General features: G+C 39.1%; 1 protein-coding gene and 1 long non-coding RNA gene across 3 annotated transcripts in view; both read left to right on the forward strand.

The window, feature by feature from the left end:
- Positions 1–17,816, forward strand: part of LOC115944840 (uncharacterized) — a 325,497-nt gene that overhangs the window by 42,044 nt on the left and 265,637 nt on the right. The window lies entirely within an intron of this gene.
- ATP11B (ATPase phospholipid transporting 11B (putative)) overlaps positions 6,840–17,816 on the forward strand; it is a 117,260-nt gene continuing 106,283 nt past the window's right edge. Inside the window, exon 1 of one of the 2 annotated variants that reach the window (XM_031041144.2) lies at positions 6,840–7,147. In XM_031041144.2, coding sequence (XP_030897004.1) covers positions 7,121–7,147 — 27 coding nt within the window. In that variant the 5' untranslated portion in view covers positions 6,840–7,120. The remainder of the gene's footprint in view (positions 7,148–17,816) is intronic. The other variant, XM_006745182.3, reaches the window with a different exon arrangement.

Here is a 17,816-nt window from a genome sequence, read left to right on the forward strand (position 1 = left end):
TTAATGGAGAGTGTGCAGAATTACCTGGACAGCTGACTCAGCACCTGTTTGAGGCACCACCAGCAAAGGCTCAAGAAAGAGTGAAAGAGAGGGGGAGAAAAAAAAAAAAAGAAAGAGAGGGGGAGAGAGAAAGAGGCAGAGTCTGAGCACATGTAGGGCAGTATTTGTGAGAGAGAGAAAGAGGGAGATAATTTGAATGAGAAGAAAGTCTAGAAAGAAGTTCTGAATATGTATACATCATTGTATGTCATTTCAAAAAAAAGTAAATGTTTCACACTTTTGTTTTGTGTTTGAATTCATATTTAGGTGTGTGGGGGGAGCCAACAAAATCTTTTAAGTGCTTAGGGTTTATATAAATATTCCCAACTCTGCAAGGGGACCTAACCTCTGAAGGGTAACTTTTACATTAAGATTTAAATGATGAAGAATTAGCTGAGTAAGAAGAAGGGAGAGGATATCAGAAGGGATTTCCAGATGGTACATGCAGCATGTGAAATGACCCAAGGTGGCTGAGACCACAGTCTTGACCCCATTCATCTATTCCCTCTCCTCTCTAGGGAGTCATTTCTTAAGGCAGACTCATCCAGATGCTGTTATATATGCACAAGGGAAGGCCTTCTGGCCATTGGAGCCATGTTGGGATATTAACTACAGGCAAATGGGCAATCACAATAACATAGATACAGGATTCAATTTGGTCCAGTTTCACTTATATGACAAAAAAAAATTTGAATACATACTATGTGCCAGGCCTTAGGTTAAGCGCTGGAGATACCCAAGGATTTCTGGCTCTAGGTTGTTGTGGATCTACTGCTGGATCTCAGCTCTCTCCAGCTCAGATCTTCCTCTCACCTGATTCCCTGAGAAATCTGGCTTCTCCTGGTTACATTTTGTTTCTGCCCCAGGATCCTATCTCCCATAATCTCAAACCAACCTGTCTTTAGTCCATCCCAGAGCCCTTCTGCTCAGCCAACCTGAGCACTAAGGAAACAACAGGCTTGTTGCCTTTATGTGAATTTCTTACACCCTTCCTTAATGGTAGGCTATTCCCAAAATCAGATATTCAAGCTAGCCCTTTTGACAAGTAGCCACCTTCATCCTGTCTCCCATACAGAAGTCTCTTTGAACTAGCATTTCTCAATGCTCAACTTCCAAACCATTCTACTAGTTACAATCTTAATGAACATCATTCTTGATTTCACTTTGACTCAGCATGTTTTCTTCTTGCTCACATTTTTTTTCTCCTTTCATTCATTGCCTTACCTAGCTTCAGTTTTTGCTTATTGAATGTTTACTCATTGCTTCCAGTCAATCTGCTACTCATACAAATTAGCATTTATGGTCACTATAAGGTAGTGAAAATACATATGTAATTGCGGTGGAGGTAAAGGAAATCACATAATCTTCAGATTAAATTATTTGGGATTCATTGTCTCATCTTAAAACTTTATGGAAAAACAAACAAACAAACAGGGGTGCCTGGGCAGCGCAGTCAGTTGAGGGACCAAGTCTTGGTTTCAGCTCAGGTCATGATCTCAAAGTCCTGAGATCAAGCCCGCCACAGGTTGGGCTCTGTGCTCTGCACGGAATCTGCTTAGGACTCTCTCTCTGCCCCTCCCCCTCTAAAATAAACAAATAAAAACAAACCAAAAAACGAAAAAACTAATCTTTTATGACTTATAATAATGAATGGTATGTCATATTTTCCTTTATCCCTTTTATTCAGAGAAGATTGAAGATGTCTTATGAAATACATACAGTACAATAAGATGTTAAGGAAGTGGAGTAACTAAACCAAAGGGAAACTAAGAGTAGACAAGTAAGAACTCAGGGTAAAAGTAATTCCCAAAACGTACAGTGTAGAGTCTGGGCACTTGCCATAAGCAAGCCTCCAAAATTTTAAAGTACCAACACATGATAGAAGGAAGCACATTCTATTACATAATTCAGAATGCTCACATTATAAAACAAATTCATTGCTCAAGAGACATGCACAATCATTTGTGGTAATGAATTTCTGCAGGCTCTTGTTAAGAGAGCATGATGAGCAGCAAGCATTCTCACCTGCACCTCCTCGGTAAAAACACTTGTGGGATTCCTCAGGCTGCATCTCTGTGGTCCCTAGACTCCAGCTGTTCATATGGCCGGAAACTGCAGTTCAGTAAAAGTAATCACCGGAGGAGCCAAAACCACATTTTCCAAAGACAGATTTATCTTCACTTCTCTTTTAAAGACAAAATTTAGATCACCCAAAAAGAGTGAATGGTCTTCAGGAAATCCTCCATTAACACTACCTCTGCCAACTGAGCATTTTTTATCATCTCTGCAAAGCAGACAGACGCATTGGCAATTTAGGGCATATTCACTTCCATTAGTACTCAGCAGAACTGGGGAAAGGACTAACATTGTTTTTCAAAAGTGTAAGGAAAGAGAGGAGAACTGAGGAAATATTTGTGGACTAAGCCAAGATTTTCCTCAGAAGACAACTGTGGGTCTATTCTAATACAGATAAAAGGGCAAATGCCAAGATTCTGCCACTGAACACAACTGTGATGGTTTAGCCTACAAAGTCTATGAAGCGGCTGCTAGCAAACACCGACCTCTGCAGTCAGTGTTCCCCATTTTTTTATTGTGGTAAAATAGACATATAAAATGTATCATCCTAACCATTTCAAATGTATAGTTCAGTGGTATTAAATATATTCATAATGTTGTACAACCATCACCAACACCCATCTTCGTAACCCTTTTCATTTTCAAAAAAAATTTTTTTACTCTTTTTATCTTATAAAACTAAAACTCTGTATACCCATTAAACAAGACTTCCCCTTTCCTCCCTCCCCCAGCTGCTGGTAACCACCATTCTACCTTCTCTGAGTTTGACCTAATGCAGTCATTGTATTTTACTTTTTTTAAAGATTTTATTTATTTATTTGACAGAGAGAGACACAGCGAGAGAGGGAACACAAGCAGGGGGAGTGAGAGAGGGAGAAGCAGGCTTCCCGCTGAGCAGGGAGCCCAATGTGGGGCTCGATCCCAGGACCCTGGGATCATGACCTGAGCTGAAGTCAGACGCTTAACGACTGAGCCACCCAGGCATCCCTAATGCAGTCATTTTAATCAGAAAGAAAAACACTCATAAAATATCTAACATCAAGCTGTGAAACTTCCTCATGATGTCCAGAAGTTAAAACTAACTAATACCTCTAGATATCTAAATAATTTGATCTATTATGTGGCACAAGTAACCAAAAGTTGGTTAGGTCCAGAGACTGTCAATTAACAACAGCAGCTTTGGTGTTGCTGCAGCTGATCTGAGGCCATCACTCTTTCTGTCGGTAAGTCAATCACAGGCACTCGTCTATCTGAGTGCCTCCCCTCTTATAACAAGTAAAACTAAGCCCAAAAGTTACACAAGTTCATTTTTCTATTTTTTTTTTTTTTTACAAGAGAAGTGACAGAACGCTGCATCTAGTTCACACAAAAGTAGTATTGAGTTATTAAAGGGCAACTTACAATTAAGGAAGAAAGAGGGCACCTGGCTGGCTCAGTCAGTTAAGCAGCTGACTCTTGATTTTGACTCAGGTCACAATCTCAGGGTCCTGGGATCCAGCCCCATGCTCAGCGGGGAGTCTGCTTGAGATTCTCTTGATAGTCCAAGATGTTCTAATCAAGAAAAATATCCTCCTTTGTTTTGTCCCTGTTATACCTATTACACCAAACCAGGAGATGTATTTTTTTTTTTTAAGATTTTTTAATTTTTATTTATTTGACAGACACAACGAGAGAGAGGGAACACAAGCAGGGGGGAGTGAGAGAGGGAGAAGCAGGCTTCCTGCTGAGCGGGGAGTCCGATGCGGGGCTCGATCCCAGGACCCTGGGATCATGACCTGAGCCGAAGGCAGACACTTAACGACTGAGCCACCCAGGCGCCCCGGAGATGTATTTTTTGCCCTGGGATTAAACATACCTCACAAGTGTAACTAGCACAGAATCATATTAACAGGTTGACTCAAGGAAAATAACTATATTTACCATTAATTCAATGACTGTTTGATGCTGGTAAACTTACTCTCTTGGAAGGTCTGTCACCTCACTTGGAATGGCTGAAGTTTCAGATTTCCTTGTCTGTCACCAGAGCACAACTTCCTACAACATGCTTTATTTACTTCTGGCTCTTTGCCAGTCCAGCACTTTTGAACTCAATGCTTCACTCTAGCAATAATTTTGTATCTGACCTTTCTTCTCTCTCCTATCATGTATAGTATCTATGGAATAGCATGATGATTTCATCCTATCATTTCCTTGTTCAGAAAATTCCAGGAATTGCCCACCTCCTATAAACTCTTGTGACTAATCAGAAACTCTCCCCATGCTATGTCTATCCTTACTCACCCAACCCCACCTCTTAGTTACTACCTATTACTCTTATTAGTGGTACCTCAAACACCTTGAGCTTTCTCCACTCTCAAATCAAATTATTTGGATCAAATTATTTGCTCCTACAGTTATTTAACTGAACGCTTTCTGTAACTTCTCTTTTCAACTAGGTTGTAAACTTCATCCAGAGAGAAAGGGTCACCTTAAATTTCCATTTGTGTCTTCTCCTAATTTGAGGCAGTTGTTATGCATACATTTGGTGCTCAATACTTAAGAAATAACTGAAATGAATAAATTGCCACTGACTCCGAACAAATTTTCTTTCTTCCTTTTATAGCTGGTGCCTGCCTTAAGTCCTGTTATTCTCATGTCAGTGCTTTTTAAATCTTTCCAACTGCAACCAATAGGAAGAAATTCTTTTTATATTGTGACCTGGTATGCATGTGTGTGTATGTCTGTACAAAAGTTTCAGAAAACAATACATATTACACTGCAATATATTCTGATGTTTTCTGTTCTATTTTTAAAATACCAATTATGACACACTAAATTGATTTCATTACTACTAATGGGTTATAATCTACAGTATAAAAATACTCTATGCTCCTTGGATTAATATGAGGTATATAATATTGCTCTTGACAAGTGCTTTGAGAGCAAAACAGTGCTTTGAGTGTTCTGTTCTTGACAGTCTGAACTACAATTAGGATCTTTACAGTTATCTTGAGATCACTTCTTACCACATCCCTCTGTAGAATTTAAAATCAAGTCTTCCCACTTCTATCTTTTGGAATTTAGGACACAGCTAAATAATAATGCACAAAGTATCCTTTAGATTTCTACTTCTTATGTTGTCTTGATAAATGTTAGTGGCATATAAATAAAAATTTCCAGGCCTAATTTTAATCAGACCACTTGCAGATGAAAAGTAGTTATACTAAGTAGGTATGGTGATATTTTTGTTTCTTTACATATCTTAAGAACATGAGCTTTGTTGCTTGACCATCCAGGATCTGAATCCCAGCTTTGCCAAGTTATTTAAGCCGAGCAAGTTATTTAACCTGAGCCTCCATTTCTGTATCCATACATTGGAAATAATAATTTCAACTTGAAAGAGTTGAAGGGGCTTAAATTAGACCATGCAAGTAAAGAGCTTAGTACAGGGCCTGGGACACACAAGTGCTCCATGAATGGTAGTAATATTTTATTACTATAATAATAAGTAAATATATCTCAAACTTCCTTTTAGGGTCATAAAGCAAGGTTCAGTCATAAGAACAAAAGTGAGACTACTTTTTTCTCTTAATATCTAGCTAATTTCTGTACTTGGATTATTTATAATATAAAATTCCACTGCTAATTTTATAGATCATAAATATCCCTAAGGAAAGGCTCTATTTGTGGCACTGGATAATGATTATATAATATGGTATATTTATTGAAACTAAAAGATTATGTATATATGCAATAACTTGCCTGGTCATTTACTCTCATTTCTGTTTTCTCTTAATTAAAAAAAAAAATTGTTTTAACCACAAACACCTGTATGTTGAAGTGTTAATTCAGCAAAAATACTGCACACGATACATATATATTATAACACTCAAGATGTACATGGGGCTACTTTTGAACTAGACGGAGATCTAGCGCTTCGTTTCAACCTTCCAAGTCAAAGCCTTGTTCTAGTTGCTTTTACATTCATTCCTCCTTATCTTTATTTATACACACCCTTATCTTACCTAGGTCTTGCTACTTCTAGAGTGTTTTTGATTGCCGGAGTTTGACAGTTAACAGTAAACAACTACCTTTCTATACAAAATATTGCCCCCCCCCACCTGTTCAATTTAGCACAGAAAAACAAGTATCTCGTCCATTCTCCGGGAAACGGTGGTCCAGACTGAATCAGGCACAGGGGCAGTTTCAACCCTTCTCAAAATTAGAGGCAGTGATCAAGATTCCCCTTGCTCCAGCTCAGTCATTTGCTTAAGAAGAGGGCTGCGTTATGCAATGAGAAAAAGACTTCGACAATTTAATTGAACCCAAACCGGAGACCTCTGGGAATTAACTTTCAGTCACTACACTCGAGAATGTGCGTATGCGTATTGGGGGACCGGGGGCACCAAAGAAGGCAGACAGCCACAGACCTGCAACAAGAGGTAGAAACAGAGGAGTCGGCAAGAGGCTGCAGACTGCGGAGACAGACGCGATTTAATCCTACCCCTGGATTGGGAGAAGGGGGGTGGGGGGGCGTGGAACAGAAGGCAGAAGCCGCGTTGGAGAAGCCGCGCCTGGCCAGGCCCTGCCGGTCCCGCCCACCCCGCTGACCCCCAGCTCCTGACGGCTGCTCGGCGAGCCAGGCCCCTCGGTCTGCACAGCCCTTTTCGTCACGTCCGGGGGCGGGCCGGGGCGCCGGGGGCGGGCCCGGGTGGGGCTGAGGGACCGGGCTGGGCGGGGGTGGGGTTGTGGTGGTGCTTTGGGTGACAACGGTCAATAATGAAGGTGGCTGCGGCGCGGCGACAGGCTCAGCTGCGCCGGGCGGGGGCGGCGCCGGGGCCGCGCCTGTAGGACCTCGGGGCCGGCGCGGCGAAATGGGGACCCGGCGCGGGGAGTGAGGTGGCGGCGGTGGCGAGCGGAACTTCAGCCAGAGGGGCACTCCCGCTTCCCCCTCTGGCTCGTCAGCTTCCACCTGCAGCCCCTCGGCCCCCGCGTCCCGCGGGACCGGGACGGCGACGGCGGGGGCATGTGGCGCTGGGTCCGGCAACAGCTGGTAAGTGCCTCCTCTCCTCCCGGACGTCTGCCGCCGCGCGGCCTCTCGGGCCCGGGCGGCGGGGAAGGGCCGGCGGCGCGGAGCCGCGAGGCCGGGGCGTGGGCGCCGGGCTAGGCCGCGGCGGAGGCGGGCGCGGGGCGCGAGCCGGAAAGCCCCGCACAGCTCCCGCACGAATCTCGCCTCCGAGTCCGGGACGCCGAGGCCGGCGGGAGGCGGCTGCTTCCTGCCCGCGCTTCTGGTTTCCTTGGTTCTCGCCGCTCCTGGGCGCCGCGGCCGCAAGCGGGGGTCCCGAGCGGGCTCGGCGTCCCCGCTGAGGAAAACAGGGCGAGGGAACGGAAAGAGAGTAGGTGTTGGGGGGAGACGAGAGGCTTCTGCTTCCTGCCCCTAACAATTTGGGACACGTTTGAAGGAAGGGGAGGACTTATCTTCAGCTCCTCCTTGTCACTGTTTTCAGTTAGGGTGTCACGATTCAGTGTTGCGTTAGTTATCAAGGAGGAGGGTACCTTATCTAATGTAACCACTCGCCTCGGAAGAAATTTTACTCAAGCCCGAGGTGAGGGAAAGAGAAAATATTCTAACACCCCGTCTGCTTTCGGAAAAGAGGTGGTACGGAAGTTTTGAAGGACTGTTTTTCCCTCTTACCTTGTCCTCACCCCACCCCAAGTCAAACTTTTGGATTGTGAACCTTACTTTTTCCCGTTCTCTCAAGGTAGTTTGAACGACACAGGTTTGGGACCAGTGGTTAACGTCTCAGTTTTACTGGAACATTTGGAGGAAAAAAGAGTGATTTAAGGCATATAAAAAGCGCCACCTTTCTCAGAATTAATTCAGAGAGAAAAATCTTTCCTGCCTCCTGGCAACTATAGCCCAGAAAATACAGCACTAAGGTGACAGTGACAGTGAGGACAGAAATTGTTCCTGGCTGAAGAAGCCTAACCTTAGCTCTTTGATGAGGTCTTTTGCTGATCGCTGCTTAATTTTTAAGTTGCATTAATTAATGCTTCTACAGTTCAGTGTTCTCATTTACTGATTCAAAAGGCAACGCCCCAAAAACGACTTTGTTGGCACTGTAAAGATTTTGTGGGACTGAAACATTTATACCTCTTTTTCCCTGCTCTAGAACAGCATTTTAATGTTAAATCTGTTTCAGAGCCAGCCTTCTGTTAATTCATTTTGCAAAGGGCATCGCTCAGAAAAATATCTTATAAATAAAACTGGAACTGCCTGCCGTTCAAACAAATGTTGTCTTCCTATTTTTAGCTAATTGTAAATTCAGGTATTCCATATATATGCCTTATTAGGAAACTAAGCTAATGATGTCATTATAATACTATATTGTAATACCTTGGCCTTGTTGCAATAAGCCATAGCACAACTTGACTCTGAAAGTTAATTATTACAGGTCTGATTTGCAAGTCTTCATGTATAGAAGGTTTATTTACCTAGTACTGTTTTTGTGTGGTAGGAAGATCATTCAAAAGTGGTTTTCTTAAAGCTTTTCCTAGTAGATTAAGACATCGCTTCTAAGTGTTAGGTATTTCTGTTAACCTGAATAAAATCTCAGTTGTATAACCACTCTTCAAGACAGGCAATCTGGTAATGTTTTTTAAAATGGCTTCAAATGAACACAACTAAAAGGAAGGGCAGGAAGTTGTATGGTTAATTTACAAGACACCTGCCTTACTGGGTGATTAACAAGTTGAACAAGTTGCTATGCATAAAAAATGCTCTCTCTGACTTTTAGTTGCTCACCTCACTGGTTTTACTTTTAAGTTACCAGATCTTCTAAGTATGTAATCAGATCTGTGCCAATGTAGGACTTTGTATCTCTGATTAAGTTTGTACAGTCACTTAAATTATACATTATGGATAGTGGATACACAGAGTAATGAGAGTATATTTTGCTATCTCGGACAGCTATTTTAGTTACTACACCAGGAATTATTCAGCTCAGTGTAGTTTAGATTATGCTTCCATTTGCTCAGTGGATTTTGTCACCATGTCTTTTAACAGTAGATTCATTTTAAAAATTCAGCTAAGTGGGACATACTTGGGGAAATTAAATTGCAGGGACAGTTTTTTTTTTTAATTATAAACACTTTATTCATTATATGAATCCTGATTTTCAACAACTTAGGTTGTCTTGCCAAAAAAAAGTTTCCTGTCATTTTATTACAAAAGTAATTCCTACGCTCTAGTACTTTATAATTTAAGAAAATTTTGACTCCTTATTTCCACAAAGTATTTTCATTTCTTGACACAATGAGAAAACTCAAAAGGTTGATGTTTTCCAACTTGGGGAAGTAGAGTGAAAAGAAAAGATTGGCTCGGGGCACCTGGGTGGCTCAGTTGGTTAAGCGGCTGCCTTCAGCTCAGGTCATGATCCCAGGGTCCTGGGATCAAGCCGGTATTGGGCTCCCTGCTGGGTGGGAAGCCTGCTTCTCCCTCTCCCACTCCCCCTGCTTGTGTTCCCTCTCTCGCTGTCTCTCTCTCTCTGTCAATTAAATAAATAAATTTTAAAAATCTTAAAAAAAAGAAAAAGATTGGCATATCTTTTTTCTTTTTCTTTTGTTCTTTTTTGGCTCACAGTGCTAAAGTTAGTTTACACTAAGAAAATTCTAAGCAAAATTTCTTATGATGTTTTTCTGGTACAACTAGTATTCATAGTGTACTCATTATTCTGACAGCATATTATGTGTATTAATCCCTTAGAGATGATAGCACCTTGATTATAATAGTGGTAATTCTATTAGCTACTCACTGTATGCTAATATTTGGATTTGTATGGTAGCCATTAACCACATTAAAATTAAAATTTAATTCAATTAATTAAATTAAAAATTCATGTGCTTATTAGCTACCATATTGGACAGTTCAGAGTAGAACATTTTCATTATCACAGAAAATTCTGTTGGACAGCACTCCTTTAGACTTTTTTTTTTTTTTAAGGTAGGCTCCATGCTAGGCATGGGCTTGAACTAACAACCCTGAGATCAAGACCTGAGCTGAGATCAAGAGTCGGATGCTTGACCAACTAAGCTACCCAGGCACCTCACTTCTTTAGACTTTTAAATGAAAGCCGTTGCTAATGTGTATTTTAGTTGACGTGTAATATTTCTTTACAGGACGTGTAATGCTGTGCTTTTAAAGCACTTACTGTGTGCAGACATTATAATGCTAAATACTGGAGATACAAATGTAGGCCTTATTCATCGCTGTATGTTCAGTGTCTCACTATACTTGACATAGAGTAGACATTAGGTACATGTATGCTGAATAAATGAATAGGTAAGGAAAGAAAGAATGAATCCATAGTATTGCTTCTGTGTTTAGAGATAAAATGACAAAATTCAAGATTGACCACTCCAGAAGAAAGTTAGAAAAGTACTGTAATTTTACAAAAATACAACTTAATCTTGTCATACCCGGATACTGTTTCTTAAATTGTTCTGTAAAGTAGTGCCTTCAGATTTGTATTGGCAATAGCGAAACGGCTGGTGAGATTGTCTTCTAATTCGCTGAGAAAGATGGCAAGCTCTTTTTTTTTTAATTTATTTTTTTATTCTTATGTTAATCCCCATACATTACATCATTAGTTTTAGATGTAGTGTTCCATGATTCATTGTTTGTGCATAACACCCAGTGCTCCATGCAGAATGTGCCCTCCTCAATACCCACCACCAGGCTAACCCATCCTCCCACCCCCCTCCCCTCTAGAACCCTGTTTGTTTTTCAGAGTAGATGGCAAGCTCTTAACCTAAACTCTTTCAACTTTGTTTTCTCACACTTACCAAACTTGTTTATATCTGTATTTAATTCTTCCCTTTCCACCTGTCACAAAGAAAGGTGTGACTGTCCTCTTTTCCAAACTAACCAGTCCACTTGTGTTCTTAATTTTGTTCTTTCATCCTGCTCTCCACACTCCCTATCAATTATCTATATAGTATGTTTACCCTAGTCTTTTCCTTCAACATGTGAATATGTGCAAGCCTCCCTCTATTTTACTTTGTCCTATACTCGTAACTCTCAAATTCTTTTCAGTTTTCTAGAAAACAGATCTGTCCTGTATAATTGTGCTGTCCAGTATACTTGAAATGTGGCTAGTTTGAATCAAGACATTCTTAAGTGTAAAATACACACAAGATTTAAAAAACAGTACAAAAAATAATGTAAAATATCTCAATTTTTATGTTGGTTACATGTTAATATTTAGGCTATATTGGGTAAAGTAAAATATTTCAATTAATTTTTCCTGTTTCTTTTTATTTATTTTTCTAATGTGGTTACTAGAAATTTTAAAATTGTATATGTGGCTTGTGTTTGTGACACGTTATATTTCTGTTAGTGCTGCTGGGTAACATTAAGTGTGTTCCTGTTTCTATATAGCACACAATATAAGTCTAGGTATCTCACTCACTAGACTGTAAATATCTTAGGGCAGGGACATACCTTATTCATCTTTATATCCCTTGTACTCAAGACAGCAGCTGGCCCATTCATTGTACGTACCCACCCACCAAATGTGGGTTGAATTAATGAATCAGTATCATTTATTTCAGCATCAGTTTAGATGATTAGTTTAGTTCAGATCAGTTTGCCTTTCTCTCAAGAGTAGGAAAAGGAGGCACACAGGCCTATGGTAGTATTATTTTGGTGTAGCTAATTAAGTTTTAACCTCAGGAATTTAATGTTTAAGAACCCAGATCTTTGAATATTTGCTCCTTTTATCTCTATCTTTAGACACATATTCTTAGATACCCACTTTTTCATTTAATAGGGAGGTCAAGCATTAGAGGAATCCCAAGTATCCCAGCAGCACTGAAGTAGGGACTTTGCTTAGATCCTCCAAAAGAACCTTATGATTGCTATTATTGTCATTAAATAGCCCTTCAATCCCTGCAGTCTGTTTTCAACATAGCAGCACAGTGATCTTATTAAAAACACAAGTTGGATCATGTAATTCCTGCGCTTAAAACCTTCTGAGAATTTGCTTTCTTGCTCAGAGTAAAGTATGTTCTTGATCTGTATCTCTCTGTGCACCCTCCCCCCCACCTTGACCTCCCCCAAACCACTTCTCATCTCCCATCACTCTTCCCTCACTTTGCTTTATCCACACTGCTGCCTTGCAGTTCATCAGAAGTGTCAGGCATACTTCAGTCTCAGGATCTTTGCCCTGGCTGTTACCTCTGCCTGGAATGCCACCCTTCCCAACTCCCCCCATCCCCTTATCTGCTGGTTCCTTTACTCCCTTCAAGTCTTTATTCAGTTGTTACTTACCAATTAGGCCTTTTCTGGACATTCAATATAAAACTGTAACCCTCCCCAGTACTTCCCTATCCCCCTTACCTGCTTTTTATTTCTCTAAGTACTTAACACTATTTAACATACTCTATAATTACTTGTCTCCTTTATCTCATGAAGGCAAGGATTTTTGTCTAGTTTTAGTTCTCCATATAACAAAAACTTTCTCATTTCTTTTTCATTTATTTACTCATTCACTCGAACATTTTCTGAACACCTAATCTGTGATAGCATGTTGCTAGGCTCTCAAACTACAAAATAAAACAACCTCGTCCTACTCAGTGTTCTAAGAGTCTCTTCTTCCCAAATGGATATTTGGATTGTTGTCATTTTTTCTATTACAAAAAATGTTGCAGTGGCCATTGTTATTTATGTTTATGTTTTGTGGGTTTTTTTTTTTTATTGAAATACTTAGAAGTGGAATTGCTGTAATGGGGTGTGTACATTATAACTATTACATGTATTGCCAAATTATTTTCTAAAACGTGAGAGTTCCCCTTTCCCTACCTCTTGGTCAACACTTTGTACTGTCAGACTTGAAGAAATTTACCAATATGGATGAGTGTGAATTGTATTTTATTTTGTTCTTATTTGCATTTTCCTGATTGCTAGTGAGATTCAAGTGTCCTGTATTTCACTCATATGAATAGATTTCTCATTTTTCTATTGGATAGTTTGTCTTTTCCCTGTTAGTTCTTTCTGTAGTCTGTATTCTTATTCTTTGTTGTGGTTGTAAATCTTTTCTTCCAGTTAGTCCCTTGTATGTGTCTAACTTTGTTGATGGTGTCTTTTTTTGATAGAGAAATTTTAAATTTATTTGTAGGTAGATTTATTAGGACTAATGATTTTGGTCTTTATTAGTTGTTTAGATAGTCTTTTCCTATACCAGGATCACAGAGCTATTTTTCTAGTGTTTTCTTCAAATTGTCTTAAAATTTAGTTTTTCAACATTTAGGTCTCTAGTATATCTGGAGTTGATTTTTATGTATGGAATAGAGAATTTGCTTTACTTTCTCCCATATGGAAAGTTATTTGTCCCAGTACTTTTTATTGAATGAGCCATGTTTTCCCCACTAATGGATGTTGTTTGCTTTCTCTGTTATATACCAGCATTCTCTTTCACATATCATGTTCTCTTCCTAGATTCTCTATTTAGTTTCATTCACCTATTGATCTGGCGTACCAATAATGCACTGTCTTTTTTATTAAGTTTTTAATTTTAATTCCAGTGTAATTAACATACAGTGTTATATTAGTTGCAGGTGTAGAATATAGCAATTCAGCAATTCTATATATTACTCAGTGCTCATCATGGTAAGTGCACTCTTAATCCCCTTCACCTATTTCACCCATCCTCCCACCCATCCCCCTCCAGTAACCATCAGTTTGTTCTCTATAGTTAAGAGTCTGTTTCTTAGTTAGGCTCTTTCTCTTTTTTTTCCCTTTGCTCATTTGTTTTGTTTCTTTTTTTTTTTTTTAAGATTTTATTTGTTTATTTGACAGAGAGAGACACAGTGAGAGAGGGAACACAAGCAGGGGGAGTGGGAGAGGGAGAAGCAGGCTTCCCACGGAGCGGGGAGCCTGATGCGGGGCTCGATCCTGGGACCCTGGGATCATGACCTGAGCCAAAGGCAGACGCTTAACGACTGAGCCACCCAGGCGCCCCTCATTTGTTTTGTTTCTTAAGCAAGATCATATGTATTTGTCTTTCTACGACTGGCTTATTTCGCTTAGCATTATACTTGCTAATATTATACTTGCATTATACTTGTTGCACATGGTAAGATTTCATTCTTTTTTATGACTGAGTGATATTCCATTGTATGTGTGTGTGTATATAACACATCTTTTTTATTTTTATTTTTATTTATTTTTAATTTTTTTAATTAACATATAATGTGTTATTTGTTTCAGGGGTACAGATCTGTGATTCATCAGTCTTACACAATTCATAGCGCTCACCATAGTACATACCCTCCCCAATGTCCATCACCCAGCCACCCCATCCCTCCCACCCCCCTCCACTCCAGCAACCCTCAGTTTGTTTCCTGAGATTAAGAGTGTCTTACGGTTGTCTCCCTTTCTGGTTTCATCTTGTTTCATTTTTCCCTCCCTTTCCCTATGATCTTCTGTCTTGTTTCTCAAATTCCTCACATCAGTATAACACATCTTCTTTATCCATTTATCTATTGATGGACACTTGGGCTACTTCCATAATTTGGCTATTGTAAGTAATGCTGCTATAAACATAAGGGTGCATGTATCCCTTTCAATTAGAGTTTTTGTATTTTGGGGGTAAATACCCAGTAGTATAATTACTGGTTCATAGGATAGTTCCATTTTTAACTTTTTGAGGACTCTCCATACTGTTTTCCATAGTGGATGCACCAGTTTGCACTCCTACCAATAGTGCACAAGGGTTCCTATTTCTCCACATCCTCTGCAACACCAATTGTTTCTTGTGTTTTTTATTTTAGCCATTCTGATAGGTGTGAGGTGATATCACATTGTAGTTTTGATTTGCAGTTCTCTGATTACAAGTGATGTTAAGCATCTTTTCATGTGTCTTTTGACCATCTGTATTTCTTCTTTGGAGAAATATCTGTTCATGTTTTCTGCCCATTTTTTAATTGGATCATTTGCTTTATGGGTGTTGTATAAGTTTTTTATATACTGTGGATACTAAACCTTTAATGGATATGTCATTTGCAAATATGTTCTCCCATTCAGCAGGTTGTCTTTTAGTTTTGTCGATTGTTTCCTTTGCTGTGCAGAAGCTTTTTATTTTGATGTAGTCCCAATAGTTTATTTTTGCTTTTATTTCCCTTGCCTTTGGAGACATACCTGGAAAAATTTGCTGCCTCCAGTGTTGGAAAAATTACTGCCTTTTCTCTCTTCTAGGATGTTTATAGTTTCAGGTGTCACATTTAGGTCTTTAATCCATTTTGATTTTATCTTGGTGTATGGTATAAGCCAGTGGTCCAGTTTCATTCTTTTGCATGTAGCCATCCAGTTCTCCCAACACCATTTGTTGAAGATGCTGTCTTTTCTCCATTGCATATTCTTTCCTCCTTTGTCAGAGATTAATTGACCATATAAACAGGTTTATTTCTGGGCTTTCTATTCCATGGATCCATGGACCTATTTTTGTGCCAGTACAATACTATTTTGATTACTACGGCTTTGTAGTATAACTTGAAATCTGGAATTGTGATACCTCCAGCTTTGTTTTTCTTTTTCAAGATTGTTTTGGCTGTTCGGAGTCTTCTCTGGTTCCATACAAATTTTGGGATTATTTGTTCTAGTTCTGTGAAAAATGTTGTTGTTATTCTGGTGGGAGTACATTAAATCTGTAGATTGTTTTGGGTACTATGGATATTTTAACAGTATTTGTGCTTTCAATCCATGAGCATGGAATATTTTTCCGCTTGTTTGTGTTGTCTTCAATATCTTTCATCAGTGTTACATAGTTTTCAAAGTAGGCTTTCACCTCTTTAAGTTTATTCCTAGGTATTTTATTATCTTTGGTGCAATTGTAAATGGGATTACTTTCTTAATTTCTCTTTCTGTTGCTTCATTTGTTACTGTTTAAAGATGCATGAATTTCTGTACGTTGATTTTGCATCCTATGACCTTACTGAATTCATTTATCAGTTCTAGTACTTTTTTGGTGGAGTCTTTAGGGTTTTCTATATATAATAACATGTCTTCTGCAAATAGTGAAAGTTTTATTTTCCTTACCGTTTTGGATGCCTTTTATTCCTTCCTCTTGTCTGATTGCTGTGGCTAGGACTTCCAGTACTATGTTAAATCCAGTACTTTGTTAAATAACAGTGCTGAGAGTGGACATCCCTGTCTTGTTCCTGATCCTGGGAGAAACATTATCAGTTTTTCCCCATTGAGTATGATGTTAGCTGTGGGGTTTTATAGTGGACTTTATTATGTTAAGGTATGTTCCCTTGAATCCTACTTTGTTGCGGGATGAATGGATGTCCTACTTTGTCAGGTGCTTTTTCTGCATCTATTGAAATGATCATATGGTTTTTATCCCTTCTTTTATTGGTGTGATGTATCACATTGATTGACTTGTGAATATTGAACCACCCTTGCATCCCAGAGATAAGTCCCACTGATTGTGATGAATCCTTTTTTTAATGTATCATTGGATTTGGTTTGCTAATAGTTTGTTGAGGATTTTTGCATCTATGTTGATCAGAGATATTGGCCTGTAGTTCTCTTTTTCTGTAGTGTCTTTATCTGGTTTTGGTATCAGGGTAATACTGGCTTCATAGAATGAATTAAAAAGTTTTCCTTCCTTTTCTATTTTTTGGACAAGTTTGAGAAGAATAGGTATTATCTCTTCCTTAAATGTTTGGTAGAATTTACCTGTGAAGCTATCTGGTCCTGGACTTTTTGTTTGTTGGGGGTTTTTTGATTATTAATTCAATTTCACTACTGGTAATTGGTTTGTTCAAATTTTCTCTCTCTTCCTGATTCATTTCTGGGAGGCTATATGTTTCTAGGGATTTATCCATGTCTTCTAGGTTGTCCAATTTGTTGGCATATAATTTTTCATAATATTCTGTTACAATCTTTTGTATTTCTGTGGTGCTGGTTGTTATTTCTCCCCTTTCCTTTCTGATTTTATTTGTGTGTTCTCTCTCTCTTTTTTTTATGAGTCTGGCTAAAGGTTTATCAATTTTTTTGATCTTTTCAAAGAACTAGTTCCTGGTTTCATTGATCTGTTCTTTTTTTTTTTTTTTTTTTAGTTTCTATTTCATTTATTTCTGCTCTAATCTTTATTATAATTTCCTTCCTTCTACTAATTTTGGGTTTTGTTTGTTTTTCTTTTTTTGGATCATTTAGGTATAAGGATAGGTCATTTATTTGGGATTTTTCTTTCTTCTTTAAATAGGCCTGTATTGCTATAAACTTCCCTCTTAGAAAGCTTTTGCTGGGGCGCCTCAGTTGGGTGTCTATCTTCGCCTCAGGTCATGATCCTGGGATCCTGGGATTAAGCCCCACATCGGGCTCCCTGCTCAGCAGAGAGCCTGCTTCTCCCCCTCCCTCTGCTACACCCCTTGCTTGTACTCTCTCTCTCTCTGTCAGATAAATAAATAAAATCTTAAAAAAAAAAAAAAAAAAAAGCTTTTGCTGCATCCCAAGGATTTTGGACAATTGTGTTGTCATTTTCATTTGTCTCCATGTATTTTTTTTATTTTCTCTATGATTCCTTGGTTGACCCATTCATTGTTTAGTAGCATGTTATTTAACCTCCATGTATTTGTGTGCTTTCTAGGTTTTTTCCTTGTGGTTGATTTTTGGTTTAATAGCATTATCGTCAGAAAAGATGCATGGTATTACTCTG

Source organism: Leptonychotes weddellii, chromosome 1 (assembly GCF_054177405.1).
Source record: "Leptonychotes weddellii isolate Sample4059 chromosome 1, ASM5417740v2, whole genome shotgun sequence".
NCBI lineage: Eukaryota > Metazoa > Chordata > Mammalia > Carnivora > Phocidae > Leptonychotes > Leptonychotes weddellii.